Source organism: Candoia aspera, chromosome 1 (genome assembly GCF_035149785.1).
Source record: "Candoia aspera isolate rCanAsp1 chromosome 1, rCanAsp1.hap2, whole genome shotgun sequence".
Classification (NCBI taxonomy): domain Eukaryota; kingdom Metazoa; phylum Chordata; class Lepidosauria; order Squamata; family Boidae; genus Candoia; species Candoia aspera.
The window spans coordinates 84,648,869-84,661,420 of record NC_086153.1 but is presented as its reverse complement, the minus strand read 5'-3'; the positions used below and the strand labels follow the sequence as shown (position 1 = coordinate 84,661,420).

General features: G+C 37.5%; 1 protein-coding gene across 1 annotated transcript in view; it reads right to left on the bottom strand.

Annotated features, from left to right (window-relative positions):
* Positions 1 to 12,552, bottom strand: part of SYNE1 (spectrin repeat containing nuclear envelope protein 1) — a 313,009-nt gene that overhangs the window by 173,608 nt on the left and 126,849 nt on the right. The window contains exons 52-59 of the mRNA XM_063293716.1: positions 11,988 to 12,297; positions 10,939 to 11,103; positions 9,542 to 9,898; positions 7,482 to 7,618; positions 6,468 to 6,645; positions 4,580 to 4,762; positions 3,790 to 3,933; positions 1,172 to 1,327 (exon numbers count right to left, since the gene is read on the bottom strand). Coding sequence (XP_063149786.1) covers positions 1,172 to 1,327; positions 3,790 to 3,933; positions 4,580 to 4,762; positions 6,468 to 6,645; positions 7,482 to 7,618; positions 9,542 to 9,898; positions 10,939 to 11,103; positions 11,988 to 12,297 — 1,630 coding nt within the window. The remainder of the gene's footprint in view (positions 1 to 1,171; positions 1,328 to 3,789; positions 3,934 to 4,579; positions 4,763 to 6,467; positions 6,646 to 7,481; positions 7,619 to 9,541; positions 9,899 to 10,938; positions 11,104 to 11,987; positions 12,298 to 12,552) is intronic.

The window sequence follows — 12,552 nt, the reverse complement described above, 5'->3', positions numbered from 1 at the left end:
TTCAGATAATCTATCATTCCACTAGAGTTGAAAAAAAAAAATCAAAAAGGGAAATCTCAGAAGACTAAGTTCAGGATGAGTCAATGGGCAAAATTTTAACTGCCCAAATTTTCCTTCTTTGTATTCCTTCAGGATTCACATTTACTGTTGCGAATCCAGAACTGAAATTTGCTTGGAACTATGGTGCAAGTTTGACATATCTAATGAATATGGCTGTGTGATTCTTTGGCTTCAAAGGTAAAAAGTTGTTTGGAAGGAGACAGACTGTTCTTGTAGCACCTGTCGGCAACTTCTTACACCAAACACATATTTTGCAGCTGTGCAGCTGTGGGGAGCAGCAGTGCGATGCTGGGAAAAAATAAGTATGCTTTAATAAGCTGCAAACAGGTGCTATATAAGTGCCCCTGCACACTGCAAAGCACTTTTCTGGACTTCAAATCCAAAGCGCTGCACAGTCCTAATAATTCATATGCATATACCGCATGTCTGACATAATGAAGGAGAGAAATGCATACTTTTTAAATCCTTGCGGCACTTACAACAATCACATGTGACAAGAAGTTATGGTTCTCAGTACAAATAATATTTTTTAAAGTTACTTACACATGGGATGCACTTGCTAATTATGTAGTATGCAAATTTTATTTAGTTTGAGATGCATTATTTATATATCTACAGAATGGCACTCTGGTGACCCAACCAAGATCTTAATTTTATAACCATTTAGGAGAGCATGGATTAAATGAGCACTGCATTCTTCTTTCTTCTGTTGTTTAGGCCTTGGATTTATCGGTTTAAAAGTCCACAATATTTATTTCTCACAAAATGATACACAACCTCTCTATCCTGTTCCTTAATATAATGTTTCTCTTTATAATCTTTTGCTGGACCAGATACTGTAATACATGCTCTAAGGTTGAATGGCCACTCATTCCACAAATGTAGGGGAACAATCTAGTAACAATAAAATACTGGTTTGTTATATCTTTCTCTAACATCTCACATCCCCTGTCATTGCTATATAACTATTTCTAACAATCTTGCCTTTAACTACACTTTTTAAAACATGGATAGAAACCTTTTCATAAACAGATATACAGCATTTCAGAAGGCAAGCTTCTGTTTTTCACTAGACTTGCTGCATAAAAGCACACTGAGACAGGAGCATTACCTTTGTTAGGTTGCTCAGAGCAAGATATAGAGATGATAGCTGAGATACTCTGTGCACAAAGTTTTTGCTGGCAGCTTGTTCTTCCCAAAGCTGCTGAGCTTTTTCTTTTAGCCTGTTGAGCTGAGGCTCATTACATTTTATTTCCTCAAGGACAGACTGCAAAGCATAAGCACGTTTCTGGTTAAGTACAAATGCAAAAAAAAAAAAAGCAAGCCACAAAGAAATCAAGCAGCAAGGAAGGTAGATGGATAGTCATCAGCAAAGTTCTGTTAAAGGACTTGGACACACTAAGCCTTTCCCAATGATCAGTCTGACGTGTGACAGATGTGTAATTAATCGAAGCGAATATTTGTAGCTCAGGGTTGAACTGTGGAGTCCTTGGTGCTCTCTGAGCCTTGTTGTTTTCTCGCAGACGTTTCATTGCCAGACAAATCAAAAACATAAAAATAGAAGAAGATGAGATCATGGTATCATTCGACGTTACAGCTCTCTTCACATCCATAGACCCGGTATTAGCAAAAGAATCCATGGCTGCAGCTCTGCGCAATACACCTGACCTAGCCAAATACACCAAAATAGAAATACCCAGGATAATGGACCTCATCAACCTCTGCCTTACAACCTACTTTCAATTTGATGGAGAAATATACCAACAGATCAAAGAAACACCCATGGGATCACCGATTTCAGGACGTATAGCAGAGATTGTAATGCAGCGTCTGGAAAGGATAGCACTCCCACCAATACAACCCAAAGTATGGATCTGGTATGTAGATGACACTTTTGTCATAATACAAAAGAAACAACTGGAAGAAACCCACAAAACCATCAATAACATCTTTAATGGAATAAAATTCACGAAGGAGGAAGAAAACAACAACTCACTACTATTCCTGGACATCCTCATCAGTAGAGGAAATGATGGTAAGTTAGAAACACAAGTCTACAGGAAAGCTACCCACACTAACCAAGTTCTCCATTACCAAAGCAACAATCCAACCTCCCACAAGAGAAGCTGTGTAAGAACATTATTCAGACAAGCACTTACACACTGCAGCAACCCAGAACACCAGAAAAAAGGAAAAGATCATCTGTACAGCATCTTCCAACAAAATGGATACCCGCTCAACTTTATCAAAAAGTGCCTCACCACCCAACCCAATACAACCCAACCAATGGAAACTATGAAAAGGATAACACTGCCATACATCAGAAACATCTCAGAAACCACCAACAGACTGTTACAACCACATGGCATCACCGTAGCACATCAACCAACTAAAACTCTTCAAAAAGTATTAAGCAAGCCAAAAGACCCAATAGCCCAAGAAGAAAAAACAGGAGTTATTTACAACATACAGTGCAAAGACTGTCACAGCCACTATATAGGACAGATAGGCAGAAGACTAGCAGAGTGCATCCACGAACACCAACTAGCAGTCAGAAGACACAATGAAAACTCCTTAATCTCACAACACATGGACAGACTCAAGCCAAATGCAAAAATGCCAGAGAATTCCTGGAAGCCTGGCACTCAGACAAAGCAGCCATCGACACATAGAGGTAAACAACATTTACATACCAGTCAAAAGAGACAATAGAAAAGCCAAAAGACCAGTACACTCCCTGGCCAGCAATCAACACCCAGATATGCAAAAATCAACACTAGGACTTACCCCAGATGAACCATCAAACAGCACAATACACCCTAATCAAGGAACTATGAACTCAGGCAATCAACCAAGCAGCAAACAACAGCCCAATCAAAGAACTCCCAAGGAGAGAACAACATCCCTACCAACACAAGCAGGGCAAGCCATGGTATATAAACTGAGAGCAAGGCTCACTCCCTCTTTGCACTGAAGATGTTGCCTAGTCTGGCAATGAAACGTCTGCAAGAAAACAACAAGGCTCAGAGAGCACCAAGGACTCCACAGATGTGTAATTATTTCTTCTGAAGGGGGATTAAAATGTCTTTCCTCAAAATAGTGCTTCAGTTTCAAGTAGTTTTTTGCAATCTAATCTCAGTATTTGTTAATGAAAAGTACAATAAAATGACCATGACATAAACATATTAATTAAGGTTATAAATGTGTGAAGCCTGGACTGTTGTTTCTGATCAACATTTTCTCTCTCCCACATGTGCTATTTTGGGTTCCATATTCAACATTGTGATTATAAAGTCAAGAACTTCACAAATACTGTTGATGAGTCAGCTGCAGATACATCCGTGACTTTTGAAATTTGTGTTTCTCAAAGTACTAAACATGAGTAAGTCCACCTTCTTCCTCCATGATATTGCTTGGAACTTTTGTGAACATTTTGCTTTGCCAAGAATAGGGGATTTTTTTTTTTTGCACTATCAAATTTAATATCTCCTTGCAGCAATGAAGCACACATCAGTATTGGATTGAATAGTCTGGTGTTCAAAAAAAAATTGACTTTGAAATGGGATTTGCCAGATTCGCCCACAACAGATAAAATGGTCTTGGGCCATGTTTTCAACTGATCATCTGAATCAGCCTATACATAAGATAAGGACATAAAACATGACCTAAAGAAATATTATGGCCCCAAACATGCTTAAATAAGTAGAACAGTCCATAACTTAATATTACCTGTAGTTTCTGATGCTCTCTCCTTTTAGTGGGGAGGTCATGCAGATTATTATTACTCCCTTGCACCATTTCTTTGGTTTTATTTAACCAGTCTTGAAAAGGTTCGGCACTTGTTTCAAAGTCTTTCATCTGGACCTTTAAATTCTAGGAAAACATCAGAATAGGGAGCATTCATTACTAGCCTATAATTTTGAATTCAGTATTCTCACTGTAAGGTTCAGTGTCCAGAGGTGCTATTAGATCCAACATTGTCATGGATGGAATGCTCAGCTTACTGAAAACTTATTTCTTTGCTTCGGCAGGAGAATCAACATTCCCTGACTGGCCTGATAATGCCCAGACTATTGAAACAAAACATACATAAGACTGCCTTTAAAGTTCATTCAGAATCTTTAGTTAATTAAAAAGATAAACTGGTTGACATATGGAACATATCTTCCCAGTATTAACTGGCTCTACTGCCTCCCAGTCCATTCCAAACATCATCCAAACTGTGATTATTAATCTGTAAAACTCAATAAAAGCTTGGGATTGAAGTACCTATCTGTAAGTATAGTTTTATACTTCAGGAAACTGTCTGGCTTTAGTAATCGTTCTCAGAGATTCTTCTCTGTATTTTCTGAAATGTATTTATGTTAAAAGCCCAACATCAAAATGGCTTTAAAAACCTTATAAAAGCAATGTAAGATCCATCAGTTATGTTTAATATTGAATTAAGCAAAAGTACATTTAGAACGAAAAGTCAAAATTTATTTCAATTAATTATTTTCTTTTGTAATTGATCTCGTACCTCTAAAGCTATTTCCTTCTGGTGCAGCGTGGAAATAAATTTCTTCCAGTCCTCTTTAGCTGAAACAATTTTGGTCTGAATGGATTTAACTTTTTCCTTAGGTAATACAGAACTTAACAGTTCTCCTTTGGACACCACTAAATTTAATTTATGTTGACCAGTTTCAGTTTCAGATAAGAATTCCTAAGCCAAAATACACACATACATAGATAATGGTAAAAGTAGCAAGTGATATGTGCAAACGTCGCATTTGCTAAACCTAACAAGTAAAAAACTGTAGCTTATGCTGCTTATGTTCCTTATTACACCTACAATACAGAACATTTCTCTCAAACTATTGGAAGCTGAAAGAGCATATCTCCATCTAAAAACGTATTTTAATTACCTTTTTAGGTCTTGATATTCTATTTATATCAATAGAAACCTCCATTCTGCTTAGTTCTCTTTACTGCATTCATTAATACACATAGATAATCTGGTTGTATCACTAAGGCATAATACAGTGATAAAAATGTTTTGAACTTGAAGACCACATTCTTGTGCAGGGAACATTTCAGAGCTGGCTCAGAACTGGGAGAGGACAGAACACATATATTCCTCTCATTTTTGTTCATATGCAAACATAAATAAATACTTGGTTCTCAGTGGTTCTCCAAGTATCTATTTTGTAAGTTGTTAAGAACCTAGCTCTGTTGGGGAAGAAAGCACAGTTATCCTTGTATGCAATCTACACTTGCAGAATCATGGCTGTGCAGAATAGTACTTATGGGCAAGGGAGAAAATATGAAAGTTTGTGGTGTGAGCCAAAGGCTCCACAGAACGTAGCTAACTTGTATATAATTTAACATTTCAAAAATGAATCACACCTGAGGGTCTCATTCTTCATTCATTCTTCCTCACAGAGAGAATTGTAAGTTTCTTCACAGGTACAGTAGGTTCCCAAACTAAAGTAAACCTTAACTATGAAGTTTAGTAAAAGCAATCCAATTTCATAAGCAATTCTTTGAGGCTGGCTTGTTTCTACTAAACATAATTAAAATTACCTACAGTTTCTCTGTATTCAGATAACACGACATTTTAGGTGAACCCATTGTAGGTGTTCACCTACAATGAAAGCACAATCTTTTGACTTCCTCATAGCTACTTCAAAAAAGGAAACAGGGGAAACAACCATCAATTTACTAGCTCTTTTTTTGTTTATTCGTTTAGTCGCTTCCAACTCTTCGTGACTTCATGCACCAGCCCACGCCAGAGCTTCCTGTCGGTCGTCAACACCCCCAGCTCCCCCAGGGACGAGTCCGTCACCTCTAGAATATCATCCATCCACCTTGCCCTTGGTCGGCCCCTCTTCCTTTTGCCCTCCACTCTCCCTAGCATCAGCATCTTCTCCAGGGTGTCCTGTCTTCTCATTATGTGGCCAAAGGATTTCAGTTTTGCCTTGAATATCGTTCCCTCAAGTGAGCAGTCTGGCTTTATTTCCTGGAGGATGGACTGGCTTGATCTTCTTGCAGTCCAAGGCACTCTCAGAATTTTCCTCCAACACCACAGTTCAAAAGCATCTATCTTCCTTCTCTCAGCCTTCCTTATGGTCCAGCTCTCGCAGCCATATGTTACTACAGGGAACACCATTGCTTTAACTATGTGGACCTTTGTTGTCAGTGTGATGTCACTGACATAGTGACATACAGCTCACCTATCTGAATATAATCATTTTTATTAGAAAATATACTATGAAAAATTAACTTATTGCTAAGGCCCACAGAGTATATAATGGTTTTAGTTCCAGATTCTTTTCATAATGTTGTAACATGGTTCAGATAAAAACATTCCATTTTAAGTCCACTTTATCAATGCTCTGAAAATGCTGTATCAGATTTGAAGAATTTACCTGTATTTTCTGTATGTTAGCTGCAACATCATTGACATTTTGAGGCACATCAAAACATTTGGCAGTGGCGATTTTGGAATTGACCAGCCATTGCTGAAAATCTCTGAAGACTGTCCTGAATCTCTGCTGCAAGGCCTGCTCTTTACTTTGGCATCCTTTTGAAGCTTGTAGACAAAGACTTCAGGTACCATGTTAGTTAAATGAAAACGGAGATTGGGGTTATGTTAAAAAGAAACAGCTTTTCACATGATGCACCAAAGTAGCTACAACTTTTCACATGATGCACCAATTTCTCAAGTGACTGCCTTTCAAATAAGGGTGATGGATAATAAAAAAGTGATTCTGATGTAGGCAACAAAATAAAAATATACTTTTTACAAATTGCCTAATTTTCACAAGACTGTCAAATTTTACAAGTTGTTAGTATTTTTATTTCAAATCTCATGAGATTTTGGTAAGAACACCAATTTCACCAAACATTTCCAGGTGTTAGCAATTTTATGATATATACAGTATAAATTTATTTTTGCAGTCCTGCAGATGCCACATGGGGCATATATTTATAGCACCCACAAGCACTATGGTGCTTACCCTGGTTTATATGGTGGTTCTCAAAAGCTTTCACTAATACTGTAATGATCCAGGAAAAAAAGTTGACAATGTCAGACTTCATCCCAATGATTATGCTGGCTCAGGGATTTTGAGAGTTGAACTTACACTTATCTCAGGGTCATCAGGTTAAGAAATGGTGATGTATGAAGTTAACATCAGTGTGTTTTATATAACTGAACTATGTGGGATCTTTATCAGAACAGAACAAAAGAAATCAGAATAAAATCAGAACAAAAGAATAACCTGTGCATTGGCATCTGTTAGTTCAAAGAGGGATTTATTTTATTCTGGTGCTTTTGTAATGTCTTAATTTGCTCTGAAACACATTTAAACAGTAATCAGCAAAGCTGCACAATATAGATGTGAACACAGCATAGCCTTCTATAGAAGATAGAAACTTACCTGTTATACTCTTTAAATAACTGGGATACCTTTGTAGAATAGGTACTCAAATCTTTGGAAAACCGGCAAAGATCATTTAATTGAGTCTTAATATCCTCATTAATGGACTCTGCCTTTGTTAGGGCATCCAGAGTTTCCTTTATAAAACAAAACCATAGTCAAAAATTGTAACATGATTATGTAAAACGAATGGGAAAGTGCTGTCACCATTTTTTATATACACGTTTGATAGTGTAGCAAATTGCAATAATATAGTTATTATGATGAATTAACACTGCACTGGATCTTAGGCAAATTCCTTAAAAACAGCAATGGGACTGTTCCCATTAATAAGCCAAGGTCAGTTGGTGGAAAAGCATCCCAACTAAATTGCTGTCTCTCACCTGAATATCTGCTACATTTGGTCCAGATCAGCAGTTCTTAAAGTGTGGTCTGGGGACCCCTGTGGGTCCCCAAGGCCCTTTCAGGGAGTCCTTGAAGTCAAACATGATCTGACATGATTTGGGGGAAGTACAGTCAATCAAACATATGATCTGACAAGGCAAATTTTATACCAGTTCTTAGATAAAAATATTCAGCCCCTAGTTTTGAAAAATGCCAAGTCACCCAGAAAATATTACTATTTTTTGGTGGATAAAAATTCAAAAATGACACATATAATAAGAATGGACTTTTATAGGCTACACTGACTATCTTTTACTGAAGCAAGTGAATGTTTTTATTTATTGCATTTATGCATGTATTCTGGCCAACGTTAGAAGGAAAAGTTAATGCCACAGCTGATTGATCAGTGGGATCAGGTTTAAAACTATGGGGGTAAAGTTATTAAATAAAGCTGAGAAATAAGAAGCTGGTTGTATCTACCTCAATCAACCCTTTCAGACAAAAGAATCACTTCCAGAGTTAGAATAAAGTCAAACTCTACCCTTGTAAGCATTTTTAAAATAAAATAATAATCATGGAATCTGTTGAATAAAAATAATAAACCGCATTTTTTCTTCAACTGTCCAAATTTACACATGATAAACAGTAAGAAATTACAAATGACATTCACAATTTAAAACAATTTTGACATTCTCTTCTTGAAAACACAACACTTTAAGCAAGAAATGTATTAAAGAAGATAGTTTTCAGAAAGCGTAATTGCAAAACAGCAGCTTCTCAAGGCTTTTTGTGTTGTTCCCACCTCCTTCCTTACCCACTGCCAATTGTCTTTAGGTAAGTTGAAATGAAATCTCATGGTTTTAAAATTGGATAAGTTGGGAAGAAGTAATGGGAAGAAGTTAGCATGAACAAAGATGAGACTTAATCACAATTTCCTAATTCCTGCTTTCAGCAAAACTATGTTGTTCCATGTCCTTTCCATGTGATGCCCCCCACATTCTAAAATGAAGGCCTCTCTCTTATGCACCCATGAAATAAGAGGATCAATTACTGAAACAGTGTTTTAAATGGGATGGAAGTTCTTTTAATAATATAAATTGTTTGGAGATTCAGGGCATGACCAGCTTCATTTTCCAGGTTTCATTTTACTATTAAGGGTTAATTTGATGCCAAATGATTGATTTTATAATTTTTCCCCCTAAGAAGAGGAAGATTTCAGTCCAATTTTCATTGGCTGGGTGTAATGTTCTCACACTTACTTTAATTACCAAGTGGCAGAATAGTCTATAACAGTACTATTTTCCCTTGTACTGTAATTTCTCTAGCAGGGTTCAACCTTCCTACAGTGCTTCAATTAAATTCCAAAGGAAACTATCAGGAGGGAGTTTTTCCTAGGGGCAGGAAGCAGGACAGCCAGAGAAGCTGTAGAAGTTGGAAGAATAAAGAGCACCCATTGCTATCCCACAAAAACCAAGCAATCTAGTAAAATAAATTTTAAATTACCCTTACACTTAAAAAAAAGAAGCCTTTTTTCATCAGACAAGAGACTTCTGCACAGCACTGGTGAAAGCATCTTGGAAAACTGAGTTAAGCAGGCATAACTTCAACAGCTTCTCCCTCCTCCCCACCCACTCCGAAAGTGCAGGACCAGCTCAGACAGAAAGAAAGCAGTTTACCTTTTCTCGGTGCCAGCATTCCACAAGCTCTTTGTCTGTGTGCTTATTGTCCAGAGGGGTCAGGCCTTCCGACCAGCTTGCGAGCAACGTGCTGAAGTGCTGCAAGGCCTCTTCCAGATGAACAGCCTGGGCTGTGAACTCCTGCTCTGAGCACGCCATCTGGCTCTCCAGCTCCTGCAGCCCGTTTCGGGACTGGAAAACGTTCTCTTCCCACTGCTTCCAGTCAGACTGGAGGGCCTGCATTTCAGCGTCCATGTCTTTGCACCCCTGAACGGTTGTGTTCTTTTTCACGACAGGAGCCAGCGTTTGGATCCTGTGGAGGCGACCCTCACCAGTCTGTCTGGAATCTATCAGCTCCTGCAATGGAATATCACCATGGTAACCGAAATGGCCGGGATCCACTTCAGCCAAACAAGCGACATGCATTTTTACAGAGCTGTTAAACAGCTCACTCCACGACCATCGGCAGTTTCACCAAAAGTGTGTGCAAGCTGGGCTAAAATGTAAGGGAAAAGTAAAAACCGAAGCACAGGCAAAAACAAAACAATACAAAGCCATGTGTAAACTAACAACAGTCAGCATTCGAAAGACATTTAGAATCCAACAGGAAAAAAAGTAACATTCTCTGAGAACACGGAAATGAGTTGGATTTCATTAAAATAAACAAGTTGCTGGTTGCTTTTAGAAGTGTCATCAGCTGAACTGAACAGTTTTGAGATACAAGTTTAACAGAAGCAATGGGGGATATAGCAAAATATTTAAGCAAGTCTGCCCAGTATTTAGTATCATTTTTTTTAATGAGGGGAAAAAAACACACTTTCTTATATTAAGCATTTTATATAATGCTTTGTTTTAGATATTAGATAAAGTGGCAACATTGCTAATGTGGCATATAAACTGGATTTGGGGAGAACAGTTACTGTATTTCACAATTTTTTTTGTATTGCTATATAATTGCCATTTTGATTTACTTAATACTCACTGTTTAGCTGCACAGGAAGTCCTTATGAACATAATTGAAATAGAAGCTATGTGCTCAGCTGAATATTAAAAATAGGTCGGATTTAATGGTTGTTTTCCATGGACAAAGGCTCCTTCCATCTACATAAGACTTTTCATCTAATAGAGGGATCCCACTGGCAAAATAAAGGTCTTTTTTTTTTTTTTTTGCAAAAGTCCCCTCTTCCCTGTGTTCCTGAGCAAGGGATTACTGGCACAAAGAGAACAAGGCAAATCTCACCTTCCATTCTGCTGCAGGAAGACAGTCAGGGGAACTGGAAGAGCACAGCACTGGTTCCAAAGTAGTTAGCATGTTTTCTATCATTAAAACTCATTATGCCAATATCTTAACACACTTGTACGAAAGTTAATAATAAAACTATGAAACAATTTCTCACGTTGATTTTGGCCAGTTTTTTCTTTATGGCAGCCAAATCCCCTGATGTGTCTGACCAGCGGTGAAGCTCTTCTTTTGCTGAATGAAGCCAGTCAGAAAATTCATGCACTGCATCAAGGTATAGCAAATGGTCTTTGACAATATCTTCAACTATTTTCATTTTTTCCTGTAAATCAAAAAGCAGCTATGTTCAATACTGTGTTTAAGGAATAGAAACAATTTTCACTCCTTAGCCATACAATCTAGGGGACTGTGCAGGTTCATTAGACTCTGGAAATTTTCTGAATGTGTTGGCAGTTTTCCAGAACTATAACCATTGCAGGGGCTAAGACATTCTTTGTGCCTTTCTTCTAAGCTGCAATTAGTATCTTTCTGAAATGCAGTTAAAAGTCATAAAAGAATATGTCATATAAACATTGGGTGCCATTAATAATTCTAGGGCATAGAGAGAAGAATCAGTCTTCACAATCATTCAAAATAATGCTCATAAATGTTGACCAAATTTTTATTCAAGCTGAGAGATGTTAATTCATCACTTCAAATTCAGATCAAATATGACAAGAAAGCATGCATATAGTAAACTGAAGCTATGATATGACTAAGTTTCTCAAAAAGATATTATAATACATATTCCACTTTTCCCAGTACAGTTCATTCCTGTTTCAACTCATTTACCTCATCATTCAATTCTCTGTTCAATTCCTGATGTCTTCTATTCTCTTCCTGCTGTCTGTTCCATGTTCTCTCCCCTTGCTTTGTTACTTTTGAATTGTTCTCATGACTTTGTCCCTACCAGTTTCATTTTCAGTGGTAGTTACGTCTGATTTTAGCTATTTTTTCAATGAGATCAAATCAGAGATTGGGACCACACTAATTCATGGTTTGCTTAACCATGGTTTATTTAATGCCCCAAATGACTGGATTTGGTAACTTATGTAATTGTGTTGACTGTATAATAAAACTGTATTAGCATCATTATATTGTAACTTGAAGACCTTCTTGATGAAAACTTCTGTAACTGTGGATTACAAAATATTACAAAATATTCACCTTGGCAACTGTTGCAATATTTGTGAATTGTGTTTTCAACTCCTCCTGAGCAGTTTCGCCAAAAGAATCATCCTGTGTTTTCTCATGCAATTCTCTGGCTTTTCCTATGAGCTGGTGTAAGTCATTGGAACGTTCCTCCACTTCTGAAACAATAGCTTGGAGGCAGTCCAGCTGGGAAAATTTCTCTTTTAGGCCATTCTGAGGTTCCAAAGGCTCTTCCACTTTGTGATCTATTGAATCCAACCACTGATCCAGCTGACTTTTCTTCTCCAGGTAGCAATTCCACTGATTTATCACAAACTCTAGCAAGCTTATATTACAGAAACACAAACTGAAATCAAAATCTGAAAAGCTTTTAAAGAAATCAATTGAGTTAAAACATCAGGGATGTTGCAAAATATCTGCCCCAGTGTGACTCTCCATTTGTGGTGAGTATGGGGGGAGGAAAAAAAGGCTGTCCAATTGATTCAGGATTGAAAAAGGGCTTAACCTATCTATATGCATATTTTATATAAGACAATACCCTCCCTCCCTCTCTCTTTTTCCTTTTCTTATAAACATTTCT